The sequence below is a fragment of the Oryzias latipes genome, chromosome 12 (genome assembly GCF_053564925.1).
Source record: "Oryzias latipes strain Hd-rR chromosome 12, Olatipes_Hd-rR_3.1".
Classification (NCBI taxonomy): Eukaryota; Metazoa; Chordata; class Actinopteri; order Beloniformes; family Adrianichthyidae; genus Oryzias; species Oryzias latipes.
In genome coordinates this window covers 14,239,673-14,257,065 of record NC_136248.1, presented here as the reverse complement: position 1 = coordinate 14,257,065, position 17,393 = coordinate 14,239,673, and the positions used below count along the sequence as shown (strand labels likewise).

Sequence of the window (17,393 nt, the reverse complement as noted above, 5' to 3'; positions counted from 1 at the left end):
AAGTGTGAATGTGAGGGTGTGTAGGTGTGTGATTGTGGCCCTGCGACAAACTGACGACTTGTCCAGAATGTCCCCTGCCTTCGCTCGTAAGTGGCCGGGATAGACTCCGGCAGCCCCTTGACCCCGAAAAGGACAAAACAGGTTAGAAGATGAATGAATGAATGAATGAAAGAATACATCTATTGGTTTATGTTGCATTATGATGTTAGCCGTTCTTGAGGAATGTGGATTAGCATGTCCGGGATCCCTAGAGAGTGGCATTTGAGGCTGACTTCAATGAACATGTTGGTGAGGGCAACAGGGGTGAGGAGGAAGGGATGGGTAAGTTTGGTGTTTAACACAAGAATAGACAGTGAGGCATTGACATGATACAAGACAGGAAGATGTACACCACAAGGTGGGGGTGGAGGTAGTAAAGGGTAAATGAAGACTTGTATGATGAGTTGGACTCAAATGGGGGAGAGATGGATCTGTACAAGTGAGACAGAAAACAGGGATGGAAGGGTGCAGGTTAGAATGATCAAAGACAGAGATGGAAATGTGTTCACAGGTTCCACAAGTGTGATGGAAAGATGGAAGGAGAACTTTGTAGAACTGATCAATGAGGGAAATGTTAGACAGCACAGACTAGCAGATGTGGCTGTTGCAAAGTAGTTGAGGAAACTACAGCAGACTAAAGCTGATGAGTCACAATGAAGTTATGGGTAGCGGGTGGTAGACTGAGGTCAGAAGGGAACATTTGTGAGCAACAGTATGGTTTCATTCCAAGGAAAAGTATCAAAAATGTAATATTTGCTTTGAGTACACTTCTGGAGAAATACAGAGGAAGTCAAAAGTTGCTGAATTGTGTCTTCATAGATTTTGAGACAGTCTATGACAAAAGACAGAGAGAGGTGTGGTTTGGTTGAGAAACTCTGGAGTAGCAGAAAAGAATGTTTGGGTTGTTCGGGACATGTGTGAGAACTGGAAGACAGTGGTGAGATGTGCTGTAGGTGTGACAGAGGAGTTAAAGGTGGAGGTAGGACTGCTCCATGGATCAGGTTTGAGCTTATTATTTGTTCTGTGGTGATGGACAGACTGACAGATTAGGTTAGACAGTAATCTCTGTGGATCATCATGTTTGCAGATGACACTGTGATCTGTAGTGAAAATAAAGAGTAGGTGGAGGAACATCTAAGTTTGCTCAGGAAAGGAGAAAAATGAAAGTCAGCTGTGTGTAAACAAGAGGAACCCAAGTGGAATGGTGAAGTTACAAGGAGAGGAGGTGAAGAAGGCCACATGTTTTTGCATAGTAACAAGGATTCATAAAATAAAGAATGAATCCATCAGAGGAATACGCATGTTGCATGTTTTGGACACTTTATCGCAGATTTCCAATATAGATATAGATTGACATTTAGTTGCACAACAAAAGAACAATTGCCAATATGTAGAGTCAGTTATGAAATAATGCATGTAAAAATAACTAAACCATAATGATAAACCAGAGCGTTGGGCTTCATGACAACTTATTTAACATTTTACACACAGACACCGTTCAGAACTATGGATATCCTTAATATACAGATTGAACTTAAAAAAGAATTTAATAACAGGTTTCACCCAGAGACTTTACATTTGTGAATAGGAAATTTGGCCAAAAAGAGCTAGAGATTTATTGAGAACAGACCAGAGTCTGCCCATCCATCCATTCATGATACTGACATTGCCATTTCATCCCTTTTGGTCACACCCAGTCCATTTGCATTATCTTAAAATGACATCCTTCCAGAACCACCTAAAAACGAACATCAGGAATTAAATCACAAATATTCTGCCAAAACACTTCAACTTGAGGACGGTACCAAAAAAAGATCAATAACTGTTTAACAAAAACGACAAAGTTTATGTTGAATTTGAAGTTATTTTGAATGAAAATTTTAGCTGGGCATGAATTTTGTTAACTGTCTTATAGGAAACTTATTTTATTGGTAATCAAAAGTGTGTAAGGGGTTTGGCAAACCTTCCGTGCAACGTCTTCCACAAATGTATTGAAAATAGTCATTTGCAGCTGCTCAACTACATAATTAAAACTTGTTTATTTTAAATGCACTTCTAAGTAAAACTACATTATCCATAATGAGCATGGTGAATGCACATGTGGACTCACTGAGGTGGTGCTAACCTGTTTTTTTTTTTTTTTTTTTTTGCTGCTTGGTTTAAATGTTATTTGTAACACGTGACCTAAATGTGTGGTTCATGTGTTCACCTGCAGGTGTTTCTCTTCATGCACGCAGACAAAACATCCCCTATGTGTTGTCATGTTTTGATGTATTTTTTATTATAAGTAGGTTGTTGTAGGATTTGTTGTTGGGTATATTACATTGGGTAAAATTACTTGGCAAAGTAAGTGATGGAACTTTTTTTTTATAGCGGAAGTATCATAGAGTTAAGAAGTGTCTTAAACTTTTTAAAGAAACTTGAAAAATACCAGATATTTTATCTAAAACATGCCAGAAAATGTTAAGCGTTATTGTTTTTATTATTATTATTAGTAGTAGTAGTAGTAGTAGTAGTAGTAGTAGGCATATTGCAATTTACTTTGGAGTAGAATCATGACCAACATTTCATTTAGTGTTAAAAGTTTAAATATGTTTGCAGGGCAAGATTCTTTTTTTAAGATGTTGGAAACAGTTCTCTGACAAACAAAGATCGTATAAATGAGTTTGGAAGTTTTGAATTAACCGGTTGACCTTTGAACAACAGAGATGGAAGCTGAACTTAAACATTATGAACCAGACCGGAGGACATTTGGATCAAAGTCTGAGGGATTGCTTTGATCACATTGTTATATACTTTTTTCCTATCATTTAATTTAAACTTACTAGAAAAAGTTTCAAATGAGATAACATTGTCATTTATAATGTGTAATCTATGGAGTCCTAAACTGTTCATAATTAAGGAATGAAAAAAAAATGACCTTGTGCAAATACATAATCAACCAATAAATCTCTCATAGTAATCAAGATTATTTTAAAAGTAAAAGTCTTTTTTGGGGGGGAAAAATCCTGTTTGTGTTAATAATGTGTGGATTATGCAGTCCAGTAGAGCAAAATTGTGTGTGTTTGCGTTGTGTGGCAACACACTTAATGAAGTTAGTGTAATACGAACGGAAGTTGGGACTGGACGCTGGACTGCAGATGCGCCTCACAGTCATTTCTCCTCCAGCCCACAGCCACACTCACTCACTTGACCGACACTTCTCTGAACACGCAGCGCGTGAACCTTAGCCGGCCAGCACGCGGACGCGGAGGGGAGGACGAGTTCTGTGCTGGTTCTGCAGAGCCACACCGGACCCCGCCTATAACCATCCTTCCAAAATAAAAGCTCGCAGCTGCTTTGTCAGGGCGTGGATGATGGGTCGGATCGGGAAATTTCTGCTTCTCTTGATGCTGAGTGTTTGCTCGAGCGCGGCCGAGCTGGCTGGCGATGACGCCTCCTGCGACGGGGCGTTTGATGTTTACTTTGTCTTGGACAGGTGAGTGAGTGCAGGTGGTGTTCATATTTGCAGAACAATTGTTACTTTTTGGTGATTGTAGGGACAGTTCCATAACTCCTGTCCATGTATGGCTGTGTTCAGTATTGAACAATTTAACCATCTGTGTCAGTCAGATTCAATAACGTTTTCTATTTAATATTTAGAAACATGTTTTATGATATGTGTCTTTATTTGTCCTCATTTTCCTTGAGGATTATCTGATGTTCATTTCCTCCACATTGCCTGTTTGTGCAGATCATCTAGTGTAAGAGAACACTGGAAGGACATCTATGAGTTTGTGAAGCAGCTCACCAACAGATTTGTCAGGTACGAACCAGAAGATGCTCTCTTTGTTTTTCCTCTTCTTTGCTGTCTTTCTGACCCTCTGCATTATCCCTAAAGGGAAAAAAGTGTTCTAATCTGCCTTTAAGACAAGCATTATTGTATTCATGTAGCTCAAATAGACAGACATGTTTTTTGGAATGCAATTTGTAAATTACAGCTATTATTAAATGCTACAGTGGAATAGCAGGATGTGTCTATTCCAGGCTGCAGACATCACATAAGGCCACCAACTGCTCCAAACCCCTCTGGGACGCGGTGCAGAGCGTGTGTGGGATATCTTCCGGCTTAACCGTGGTCTCTGAAATGTAAAAAGGCCAATCATGCTACCAGATGTTGTAGGTGGCACTGACCACAACAGATGTTGCTGGTTCTCCTATTGCAAGTAAAGCAATGAAGTGTTTTGCAGCTGCCGACTGCTGCACAGTCAAATATTGCATAAAGTAGAAAAAAAGTTTTCTTTTTATTGCCATTAATCTTTTAAAACTGTTCCCCGCTAATAAGCTGAACAGTCTTGGGCCATTTCAAAGAAAGTGCAACAGATGAACCGCAGCCTGCTAAAATTAAAAAAGACATGCACGCTGTTATTATTTAAAAAAGCAAAAATGAAATACTTAGTGTGGTTGTAACTTGCGTCGAATGGGAGATGCAATCAATGTATCGCATTTAGTTCCATTTTACGTGCCTGCAACAACCTATATTCAGTGCTCTGGGTTTTGCGAGCATTAGTTGCACTGCTCTCTAAAAGCAGTGTCGCTTTTACTTTTGAGTTCTGAAACTATAAACAGTTGGTTTTCTTTTTTAACCCAGTCTGGTGTAGATCTGATGTTCAGATTTTTCGTTTTTGCCCCGTGTTTCTTTTTAAAATCATTTATGGTTTCCCCTTGAATAGCTGTTAGACAAGCCCAAATAACTACACTTCCACCCCTGTGCTTTGCAGTGACATTGTGAATTTGTAAACCGACCTTGCCATAATGTTTACAGGACAACTTACTTTTTTGTCAATCTTGCAAACACATTTTCTTTTCAATTTCCCTGAGCATCACACACCCTGCTTTTTGGGGAAACTGGGAGCTGTTCATCATGTTCTTTGAAATATCTGCTAAATGAGTCTAAATTCTGTAACCATATTTTCACTAATCTTTCTAAAACGACAGTCTGCAAAGAATTTTTCTTTTTGCAGAAAAATTCATATAAATCTCAATGAAGGAGTGAAAGCGTCTGTTAGAGGTCTGAATTTCTTTTCTATCATACACCATAAAAAAGAACAGCAAGTTTTCCTTAAACTACTATCAGAACCAGGTTAAGACTGAATATTTTCATCAGTAGGACGCATAAACTTTTTTTTTCTATTTTAATTTCAAATCCAGTTTTGGAAGTGCTAACTAAACTTTTCTCCAAATTACAAAATCAATTACAGTATTAAAACATTTAACATCATTTTAATTGCCGTCTTATAAAATAACTTATAAAACAGGTAAAAGAAAACATTATTACCTGTAATCACATATTTGGTAGAACATCATTAAAGTAGAATTTGGGGGGGGGGGGTTAGTCTGTAAAGGTGTCCATCAAATAATGTGTTTTTCTTATTTATAACATGCATCAAAAACTTGTGCAAATCAATATTTGGAGATTTACAAGATTGCTGTCGTTTCATATTTTTTATCCTCCTGACTATCATCGAAGCACATTTATCTTCTGTAGAGGACATTTTTAAACCTGACTGTCTCCTAACCACTGCAGAAAACTAGATGAAGTCTTTTGGTATCCACAGAGGACATTTGGGGCTTTTCAGTGATACCAGATGTGAAGGGGTGGGGCTCTTGGATTTGTAGTTTTAAAAAATTGTCTGGACAAAATGTGTTTTCTCTGGTTTTGAAGAGAATATAATAAAAACTATTTGAACTGTTGTGAAACAAAATTCTGTATTGTGACTCATCTCTTCTCATTTTTTGGCCTAAGAACAAAAAGTCTGGTACTATGAAAAGAAAAAAGTATAATTCCTGAAAATCTGTTTGTAAAACCCTAAAAACTACTTTAAGTGTAAATGAAAGAAAATAATTAAAGACATTTTGGAGAGTTTTGTTAACATACTGGTCTCTACAGACTCACAAAAATACATTTTATTTGTATATATTTTTTAGCAGAAGTTAAAAGTTCCTAATTTATCAAAGAGGAATAAAGCAGGGTCACTTTTTGGGTTGTATTGGGCCAAATGACAGTAAATAACTTTAAAGTGACGACCTATTTTCTTTACATGACTGTGTGCAGCACAAATAGTTCTGTTCATGGACGTTTACCATCTTTGGTTGTTTGTTTCAGTCCTCAGATGAGGGTCTCCTACATCGTCTTCTCAGCTCAGGCAGCTGTAATTCTTCCTCTAACTGGAGAGAGGTCTGCTTCACAAATTTCCTCCGGCTCTCTCCTGCTTAACCGTCATTCAAAAACAAATGAAAAGTTTCCAGTACCCTTTATTTGTGGCGAATTGGTTTCCACAGGTCCACAATAGATGCAGGTCTGAGCCAGCTGAGCCAAATCCATCCCGCTGGTGAAACGTTCATGCATGAAGGCCTAAAAGCAGTAAGAGCTTCCACCCTTTAAGCCTTTTTATGGAGAATTTTCTATCATGATCCAACCTGATCTTTTAAAAAGAGGGCAAAAATGGGAATCTTTTTCTCTTGTCAGGTGTCAGAGCAAATGAAAAATCAAGCTTCAGCATCAACGAGTATCGTTATAGTTCTGACTGATGGCGAGCTGGCTGTCTTCCTCCATTCAATGAGTGTGGTTGAGGTAAATCCTACATGAAGAATCACTGTAGTGCTGCATTACATGGATGAGCGCAAAGAGAAACACAAGTTTTGATCTTTTTTGAAAACTTTCAGTTGGAAGCCACTTTCTACATGACCAATAGTAAATTCTGCAGAGGCTCATCGGTTTATCAATCCTGTAAGCGCAGATCTGGTTATTCGTCGGGAGAATTTCACTGCTGTCGTTTTCGTTCCCAGGCGGACAAAATCCGACAGTTTGGAGCCAGAGTTTTCTGTGTTGGGGTCAAGGACTTTAATCACAATCAGGTAGGAAGATTCTTAACATTTATTTTCACGGCTCATTCATTTTTTCATTGTGAAAAAAACAAACAAACATGCTTTTCTGTTGCCTTTTAACAAAAACGTCAAATGCATCACATTGAACAGTAACTGACTTTATTTTTCCAAAGGAGTTTTTAAATTTATCTAAAAATAGTAGTATCCATTTTTTCCTTAGCTGCACAGAATAGCATGTGACACACGTTCTTTAACCAAAATATCATCAGAGAACTCTTCATTGTGAGAAATGCAAAGAAATACGTCCCAATCTTACAAAAGGCTACATTGATTCATCTTCTGTGACAAATGGTTCTTTACTGAGGCATTCATGCATCAATAAAAGTTCAACACAGAACATTGTTTCAAACATTTAAATAATAAAAGAATTTATGAAAGCGTACTGCATTCAATTAAAAAAAAAGGTTGACCTTCGTTCTCATTTTTTTCCGTGAGTTTCGTTCAAATATTTTCAAGAACTATAAAGGCAAAGAAGTCCAAACAGGCTGAGCCTTTACCTCATCTGCTCATGAAAACTATCAGATGACCTGCAGTCAAGTTAAAAAGCCACAAAGTGTCCATGTCATAGATATGTTCTGTGTTGGTTTTGTTTATGTGTTCTTCCTGCTTTATTCACAAACATTGCAGAGGAAAACGCTGGGGAAATATAAAATATGAATAGAACAGTATGAACTAGTTATTTTTGTTAAAGTCAAACCTGACGACAACGATGGGCACAAACCAGTACGTCTGTGGGAGACCACAAACGCTCACACTGTGGTCAACTTTGTGGCACGCAGTCTGTTTTCCAAGATACTTTTTAAAATGATCTTTGAAATCATTCTTTCGAGATAGTTTTTTTTCTAACTTTTCGATAGAATTTCTTTTGTTTTTTAAGATAATTTTTTTGTTTATGTTTTTTTCATTTTTGAAGATATTTGTTTTGTCTTGTATTTTGAGAAATGTATTTTTCAGGCTACAAAAAAAGGAGTCCTAAAGCGAGGAGATAGGGACGCATCTATACGCTGGTTCACTCTAAGAGAAAGTGTAATGATATTAGGGGTTTCTATGACAGCTCATGTTGTAGTTTTCATCAGTTCTTTACTTTTGTAGTTCCTAAAAAAAATAAGAAGAAAAAACAAAGAAAATTAAAAAAAAGTTTGAATTAAAAACAGGCATGTTTTTTTTTTTATAAATGTGAAAAAATTAGAACAAAGATCCAAAAAATTTGTTTTAATTGAATGCTTCCATAAAAATGCTGTAATGATTTAACAAAAGCGATATCCAGGTTTCCTGGTACATCCTTACTTTCCAGTTTTTTTCTTCAAAATTTTAAATTACCGTATATAATAAAAACTGTATGTAGAAGATTGGACGCCCATTCGATCCTGCAATTGACCAAAGTTGGCCTACTTCCTGCCCGGCTAAGGAAATACACAGGAAGTAATCACATCCCTCTCTAATGAAATGACACCAGACAAACTTCCTGGACTGCCATCATTACAGCAGAAGATGAAAGCTTTCTCCAGCTGCTTGTAGCTTCCATCAGACATAAACTAGACCTCCCTAAATGCTACTAAACATAGCCTGTAAATTCCTCATTTAAAACGAATCCTTACTTCCTAAGTTTTTAACAAATAAGTAACAAAAAAAGTTCATATTGTGTTTTTTTTGGGGTTGCAGCTTACTGAAATTGCAGATGGTGCAGAGCAGGTTTTTCCAGTCTTGTCTGGCTTTCATGCTCTCAAAGACGTTGTCAACAAGGTGAGATTGCCGATACATCAAAAAATGTCCATGCGTGCTGTGTGCATGATTCGCTAAGAGAATGGATCGAGCTGCACACTTCATTTGCTTGTGCCTCACAGGTCCTGGAGCAGTCATGCAGCAACAGTTTCGTCATCGAGCCGTCCAGCGTGTGTGTGAATGGTGAGTGTGGTGGTCTGTTACTGTAATTTAACCAAACAAAAGTTTGGTTCATGAAAGTTTCAGCCAAGCAAAAAACCCAACAGTACCTCAAGGTTTTAGGGCCACTGTAAAAGAAAATAAATAAGAATTAAAGCGCTTTACAACATTTTACAAATATAATATTGTAAATTTACTGTTGAGAAATTGTACATGAATGGATCAAAATACCACTTTAGGGTTGTTTTTTGTGAGGAATGAACATCCTAATACACTTAAAAGCTCAAAAGATTTTGATGATAAAGGCCTTTTATGAACGTTTATGTGCAATCACACGTTTACAGAGATTTTTAAGGTCTTTGAAGACACATAGAAATGGTAAAAGTTTTTGGATATAACTAATTTTTCTGACACTGTTATCAGCTCAAAATATTCGTTTTTCACAACCTGCAAAATATGAAATGACTTCTTGGCAGATCCTCTTTATTTCTTTTAGCCACATAAACCCGACTGCATGAATATTGTTCAGAATTATTCACGTTAGTATAGTAGTACACGACAGTATTAGTGCAAAGGCCTATTAAACATATCGTCTTTCTTTCTTTATATTCAATTTATTCTTTTTGCTCATTTCTCCCAGAATCCTTTGAGGTGGTGTTAAGGGGCACCGGCTTCAGCGGAGCCAAGAGGATCGACAACGTTCTTTGTTCACTTTCCATCGACAACGTGACTCACTGTAATGCCACACTGCACTTTGCTGCAATTTTTTTTGTTTTTGAACTAAAACTCAGAATCCACTTGTTTCTTTTTTCATGGATTAAATCTGTGAAGTGAAACTTTGGGAAAATCTCTGAGCTGGAGTGGAAACTAAGAGTCATGTCATGCAGAGACAAACAATGGCTGCTCTTTATCGGGCTCATCCTGTGAACAGAGGAGATATTATGGTGCTGTATGAAGCAAAGTGAGGGATTCTCTCCCATTAATTAGTGTCAGATCAATGAGTGGTGCTGTGCTGTGGTAAGTGTCAATAAGAGGACATGAACCGAAACCGCAGGACTTCATGGAAGCCTAAGGATGCTAGGATCTATGTTTTGACCCACTCCTTATATTTATGTAATAATAAAAATATCATTTCTTTTGTATTATTTGCATTTGACAAAACTGAATGCAGTTTTTCAGGGTCATATTTTTCATCATACTTTTTTTTCCTATCAGATGAGAAGCCCACAGTGGTTGGAGATGGTCATCTGCTGTGTGCAGCTCCTACTCTATATGAGATTGGACAGTAAGTGGACACACGGACACTCAAACTTTACCCAGAAGATGAAGCAGATGGAGGTTTGACTAACTCCTTAGTTCTGTTTTGTTCAACAATACATTTGAACCAATAATTATGAATTTAAAAAAATCAAGGGTTTCTTAACAGGCTTTTACCACAAATCAGCGTAATCTGAGATAAATAAAATCCCAAAGCATTTGATCTTGGTAATTTGTACATTATGTGGCCCTTGGTCAGTTTTCTCACCATTTTTAATCAGAAAAACCTTTTTACCACCAATAAAGAACAAGCATAATGTCAGCTGTCAAAGTATTTTAGCTTTCTGATCATCTTTTATAATATTCACTTAATCTGATTTGATTTCATTAACTGATGAAACTGGTTCTGTCTGTCTTTTTATTAATTTAAACCTCCTCCACATATTTTTTACCATTAAATGCTCTACATTTTAATGATCATGTGTTAGATTGGAGGATCTTCTGATGATGTCCTCTGTTTGTTCAGATCCCTTCAAGTGCTGGTTATCCTAAACAACAAAAAAGTCATCATCTCTGGTCCTGTACACATTCATGCTGTTAGTTGCGTAAGTATTGTTTTGGAGTAAGTACTCTAATACTTTAAATAGGAACTGGAAATACCAGACACCACAAAATCGTATGCTTTGAAGTTTTGATGAAATTCTGTTTTTATCAAATTTTTCATTATAAAGTAGTTGGTTTTTTTCCCCACAACTTTTTATTTAAGTAATTAGTCATGACAACACAGCAACTTCAATAATACCAGTTACATTTTCCTTATAAAAAGACAAAAAGGAAATGAAATAATTAAAAAACTAAACTGTATTGTATGACATTTCACTCAACACTAATATCTGCACTCAAACAAATAAAAATAATAATTACATAAAACAAAACTTGACAATGAACATTGCTTCTCTTACATGATACCATCACAGCTCTCCTTATCAAAAGCTTTTAAGCTGAGGTTGCAAAATTTCATGCAGTTGAGATCAAAAATCTGTTGAATCATCTGTTATGTCTAATTTTTGAATATAAATAATAAAGAGTCCCCAAATTTCCTCAAATAGGTGTTGTTTGCTTTTATGGATATACATTATTCTTTCCAAAGGAAGGTAATACAACATTTGTTTTAGCCACTGATTTATGCTAGGTCTGCTCATGTTTTTCCAAGCCTGTGCAATACACCTTTTAGCCGTTAAGAAACTGATATCAATAAATGTACTCTATGTATTACTAAAATTATGTTTCACTGGATATATAGTCACAAGAAATAGGGTAGGGCTCAATGTAAGTTGTTTTGAGATTATTTTTTCTATTGTAATTTTAACTTCTTCGAAAAAGATTTGTATTTGGTGACACTCCCACATGCAATGCTTCAATGTGCCTTTAAATCCACATTTAGCACGATCTGGTATGTTCTTATTATATTTATTTAGTTGCACTGGTGTCGTATATAAACGCATTAACCATTTAAATTGCAGTATTCTCAGTCGACTGTTAATGGACATAGAATGAATCTTACAACATGCCCTTGTCCAATCATTTTTATTAATATTGAGTGATAAGTCATCATTCCATGATTTTAATTTACCATTTGAATTCTCTGATGTATTAGATATCAATAAGTTATAGTGGTCCGAAATTATTCCTTTTCTTAATTTGTTTTTTATCATCCGGGTTTCCAGCTGTGAAAGAGGAATTTTGTTAAGACTCTTTTGGTTCGCATTCACAAAGCTTCTTAACTGAAGATATTTAAAGTAGTGTTTTTTATCCAGGTCGTACATAGATTTTAGCTCCTCAAAGGACATAAAGGTATCGGACTGTGAGGGGTACAAATCTGTAATTGTTCTGAGTCCTTTGGAGGCCCACGTTTTAAACGTTGTATCCAATCTTCCTGGTAAAAAAAACTGGTTACCCCAGATTGGTCTAAATTGTGATAAAGAATTTACTTCTTTTAAATAGTTTTTGACCTCATACCAGACCATTATCATGTGTTTCAAGAAAGGATTTTTGATTTGTCTTTGTAACTTTCTTATTTTATCAGAGTATAAGAATGACGGTAAAGGTATTTTTCAATTGTGGGATTCGATTTCTACCTTATGTGATTATTATGTGGATTATTATGAAGTAGTTGTTATTAAATTGTTCAACTTGTAATGTTGCAGGACTTGCAGGTGTTAAATATAATCTGTCGGATTCCAGATTATAATCATTCATCAACAGTGGTTATGCTAATACTGTAAATAACTCACCATTAATCAAATCATTTATTAAATCCATTCAAATTATTTGTATTCTTATTTGTATCTATTTTGGTAACATCTTCATAAATGTTTCGGAGTAATCCGCCATTTAAAGTTCCACTCCGATCATCTTTTGATCTAATTTCTAAATCTTCCCTTTTAATTATGATTATGCCGCTTTTGGCCAAATTCAAAAACGTGTCATTTTCTTGGACATATAGCAACAGGAACAAACAGTACAGACCAAACATTTGGACACACCTTCTCATTCAAAGAGTTTTCTTTATTTTCATGACTGTGAAAATTGTAGATTCACACTGAAGGCATCAAAACTTTGAATTAACATGTGGAATTATATACAAAACAAAAAAGTGTGAAACAACTGAAAATATGTCATATTCTAGGTTTTTCAAAGTAGCCACCTTTTGATTTGATTACTGCTTTGCACACTCTTGGCATTCTCTTGATGAGCTTCAAGAGGTAGTCACCTGAAATGTTTTTCACTTCACAGGTGTGCTCTGTCAGGTTTAATAAGTGGGATTTCTTGCCTTATAAATGGGGTTGAGACCATCAGTTGTGTTATGCAGAAGTCAGGTGGATGCACAGCTGATAGTCCTACTGAATAGACTGTTAGGATTTGTATTATGGCAAGAAAGAAGCAGCTAAGTACAGAAAAACGAGTGTCCATCATTACTTTAACAAATGAAGGTCAGTCAGTCCGAAAAATTGGGAAAACCTTGAAAGTGTCCCCAAGTGCAGTCATAAAAACCATCAAGCGCTACAAAGAAACTGGCTCACATGTGGACAGCCCCAGGAAAGGAAGACCAAGAGTCACCTCTGCTGCAGAGGATAAGTTCATCCAAGTCACCAGCCTCAGAAATCACAGGTTAACAGCAGCTCAGATTAGAGAGCAGGCCAATGGCACACAGAGTTCTAGCAGCAGACACATCTCTACAACTGTTAAAAGGAGACTGTGTGAATCAGGCCTTCAATATCTGCTTGGAAACCACTGCTAAAGAATGGAAACAAGCAGAAGAGACTAGTTTGGGCTAAAGAACACAAGGAATGGACATTAGACCAGTGGAAATCTGTGCTTTGGTCTGATAAATCCAAATTTAAGATTTTTGGTTCCAACCACCGTGTCTTTGCACGACGCAGAAAAGGTGAACCGATGGACTCTACATGACTGGTTCCCAGCGTGAAGCATGGAGGAGGAGATGTGATGGTGTGGGTGTGCTTTGCTGGTGACACTTTTGGGGATTTATTCAAAATTGAAGTCATACTGAACCAGCATGGCTACCACAGCATCTTGCAGCGGCCTGCTATTCAATCCGGTTTGCGCTTAGTTGGACCATCATTTATTTTTCAACAGGACAATGACCCCAAACACACCTCCAGGCTGTGTAAGGGCTATTTGACCAAGAAGGAGGGTGATGGGGTGCTGCACCAGATGACTTGGCCTCCACAGTCACGGACCTGAACCCAACGGAGATGGTTTGGGGTGAGCTGGACCGCAGATTGAAGGTAAAAGGGCCAACAAGTGCTAAGCATCTCTGGGAACTCCTTCAAGACTGTTGGAAGACCATTTCAGGTGACTACCTCTTAAAGCTCATCAAGAGAATGCCAAGAGTGTGCAAAGCAGTAATCAAATCAAAAGGTGGCTACTTTGAAGAACCTACAAGATGACATATTTTCAGTTGTTTCACACTTTTTTGTTATGTATATAATTCCACGTGTGTTAATTTATAGTTTTGATGCCTTCAGTGTGAATCTACAATTTTCATAGTCATGAAAATAAAGAAAACTCTTTGAATGAGAAAGTGTGTCCAAACTTTTGGTCTGTACTGTATAAGAAATTCACTTCTGAGTGTAGGTGAGTTTAGCCCTTGTGCTATCTTAGCTGACCCCAGCCTTGTATTGATGTGTTATTCCTACCATGACAAAGGTGGATAAAGGTGGAAAGATTTCATGTAATCAGTGGATACCAGTGTAGATCACAATCATTGAAGAAAAAAGGTCAGCGCACTAATGGGTCTAGATGACCCAACTCCCAATGTTAACGCGCCTAGGATAGCACAAGGGTTAATGGCATGGAGTAAGCCTGTTGTGACTTAACAACATCCCTTTGTTTACACTCTATTGCTATCTTACAGCCACTCAAAATCACAACCTAACATTAGCAACAAAAGTGGCAAGCATTGGAGCTATCCAGTCGTACAGTTATGATCCAGATGCCAGCTCAGGCGGGGAAAACAAATACGTTCATGGATCTATTTTTCTGCAAGTAGATCCATCAGAATGGAGCTTGATGGCCCCGCTGATTGTAACACCTAAGTGACTGCTGAAAGCTTTTTCACACAGCATTGGACGATTTAAATAAAGAGTTACTCAGAAATGCAATTTATACATGTCCTCCATCAGGAAAAATGCTACAAGAACATGTTAAAAATACCAAAAACACAATTTTCATGGAGTTAGTCTTCATTCAACTGGTGAGCTGCCATTGTTTTGGGAAATTGCTTTCCAGGCTGCAAATGATCAGTTTTTTTTGCCTTGGCTGTCGAGCTGTGACTCCTAACGGTCAGGTAGAGGTGCCCCTCAACACTTAGTGTGACACTTTCTGGAACTTTCTTGCCATAGCTGGGAGCCAAAACAGTAGGTTTGCTGGTTTTCCATAGCTTCATTTTCACTCTCTTCACAAAAACTGCAGCTTCAAAAATTGTTGCTGCTTCTCCTGTAGTTCTCACAATCTCCCCAAATCGTGCAATTTAAAAACAAAAAAAAATCTATGCACCTCTTTTGAGGTCACAAGCAAAAGTCAGTTTTGTGTTTAGGGCATCAGACTTCCAACTGTTAGTCTGCTTTGTTTTTCTTCGATGAAGTCTTATTATGAGGCCTGTTTTTGTGTAACTGGAGTAATTCCATTTGGAGTAGAATACCCGGATCTATATTCAGGCTGGTGATGGGTGATGTGCAGCTGCTGTGTTGCAGTCAGATGCGACCTGGGTCCTGTGGATGGTGTTGGCGCTGCTGCTGGTGATTGCGCTGGCTTTAATGTGGTGGTTCTGGCCCCTCTGCTGCACTGTGGTGAGTTTGCGTTTTCAAATCCTGCATGTTTAAGGCCACTGTTGTCTTCATTTTTTTTTTCAAATAATACTAAATGTGTTAATTTTGCTCCTAAGGCCATCCGGGATCCACCCCCCTCCCGCCCCCCTCTTCCGGCCGTGAGTATCTGAGCATTCATGACTTTCCAACCTGGCAGCAGAAGAGAGGCTGTCTAAATTTGGGCGCACACAGAGGGAGCGTTGGTGGAGCTGGGGAGGGAGACAGAAGCTGTTTAGTTCAATTTTGTTAGTCAAGCTTGACTCAGCAGATAAACATGTTGGAGGTCACGTGGTAAACTCATAAACGGCACTCCTGCGGTTTCCAATAGCCAAAATCTTGACCTCATTTGGACATTTTTACTTGTTTTTATTTGATTGTTTAAATGTCCACCTTAAAGAAAACTGAAGGTGAATATTCTTTAAGGAGCCAGAGGAGGACCTTCTACCCAAACACAAGTGGCCTGCTGTGGATGCATCATACTATGGAGGCAGAGGGGCTGGAGGAATCAAACCCATGAAGGTGAGGAAAGTGCAGACCTGCAGATTGCGTCCCTGGCAGGTCTCTGATGGTTTCTTCCTTGCAGGTGAACTGGGGGCAGAGAGGCTCCACCAAAGAGGGTTCTCGACTGGAGAAAGCCAAAAACGCTTCAATCACCATGCCGGAGGAGCCAGAGATTTCTCAGCTCCCTCCCAAAGAAACTCCGGCCCACGCTCCCCCACCCCAGCCAAAATGGTACACTCCAATCAAGGTGAGATACCTCCATTGTTGCTGCGGTTTGAGAAACTCAAAAGCTCCATGGTGATGGAGGGAGATGTGCTGTCTGAAAAGAACACTTGTTATTTTACATGAGCCTAACTTTAGACCCCGCCCCCTCTATAGGGGCGTGTTGATGCCCTGCTGGCTTTACTGAGGAGGCAGTACAACAGGGTGTCCATCATGAGGCCTTCACCTCGGGAAAAGGTACGAAAGCACTCAGTTTTTTCATCTAATGAGACAAAAATCTGATTTTTATCCATCTGATTTCTAAAAAGTCTAGAATGTGAATGCTTTTTGCTCCAGCAAAATAATAATTCTGTTAATAAACCAGGGGCCTGCAACCTAAAAACAAAAGATCTCTGTACAAAAGTACAGAGAAGGGCTGTATTTTTCTAAAGCAAGAGTGCAGCTCACTGGGGAAAAACTGGCCTGGAAAGCTCTTTTAGTGAAGGTTGCAGACGCCTGTAATTCAACTTTTTAGAGTGAATGCATGCATTTGATCTCAAGCTCAGCAGCTACATTTACCCAATTTGTCATGTAGTTTAGTAGAACCTACGGTAAATGGATTTTTGGTTTTTGCTCATTAGATATGGACTACACTTTCAAAAGCTGCTTATAAGAGTCTCAAACGTTATGAATTAAAGGTTTATGAATCATAGAAGCTCCTTTTCAAATCGGGGGGGGGGGGGGGGGGGGGGTCAGTATGACCCGTGGAGCTCATTCTGACTGAAGTGTTTAGGTCTCCTCAGGCCTGTGCAGGAGTATGTGAATCCCTAGAGAAAAACACTTGCAAACTATCTCCTCGTTCTTTTTTTCCTGCAGGGCCGCTGTGTGAACTTCACCCGAGTTCGGACTCGCTAAGCTGCAAGATGAATCCACTTTTCCACTTATGGCTTTAGATCAGGGGTGTCAGAATCCAGGCCCTCGAGGCCCGGTGTGTCTTCTAACCAACCTGCCATGAAAGCTCCTTGTTGGCTAAACACACCTGATCCAGGTAATCAGCAGCAGATATGGTCAGAATTCTGGAAGGAGGCCTGAAGTTTGACACCTCTGATCAACCTGCGCTTTCTGAGTACATGAGAAATTCATGTTTTCTAAATAAACAGCTCCACTGATGGCGGTTTGAATCTGTGGCATTTAGTT

The 17,393-nt window shown here is 38.2% G+C and overlaps 1 protein-coding gene across 1 annotated transcript; it reads left to right on the top strand.

Annotated features, from left to right (window-relative positions):
- Positions 1-3,207: 3,207 nt before the first annotated feature.
- Positions 3,208-17,377, top strand: LOC101159119 (anthrax toxin receptor 2). The gene is made up of 17 exons (XM_004074994.5): positions 3,208-3,517; positions 3,773-3,844; positions 6,185-6,256; positions 6,361-6,442; positions 6,548-6,652; positions 6,868-6,936; positions 8,629-8,709; positions 8,811-8,871; positions 9,488-9,583; positions 10,063-10,132; positions 10,631-10,709; positions 15,381-15,476; positions 15,572-15,613; positions 15,918-16,013; positions 16,078-16,242; positions 16,374-16,454; positions 17,073-17,377. The coding sequence occupies exons 1-17, from the start codon at positions 3,393-3,395 to the stop codon at positions 17,109-17,111; spliced, it is 1,431 nt and encodes a 476-aa protein (XP_004075042.2). The 5' UTR covers positions 3,208-3,392; the 3' UTR covers positions 17,112-17,377.
- Positions 17,378-17,393: the final 16 nt, after the last annotated feature.

Bases quoted from the DNA above. Each gene is read 5' to 3' on its own strand.
- LOC101159119 (XM_004074994.5), top strand. From the start codon at position 3,393: ATGATGGGTCGGATCGGGAAATTTCTGCTTCTCTTGATGCTGAGTGTT. The intron at 8,710-8,810 runs GTGAGATTGCCG...TGTGCCTCACAG, and splicing joins TCAAAGACGTTGTCAACAAG to GTCCTGGAGCAGTCATGCAG. The intron at 16,014-16,077 runs GTGAGGAAAGTG...TCTTCCTTGCAG, and splicing joins GAGGAATCAAACCCATGAAG to GTGAACTGGGGGCAGAGAGG.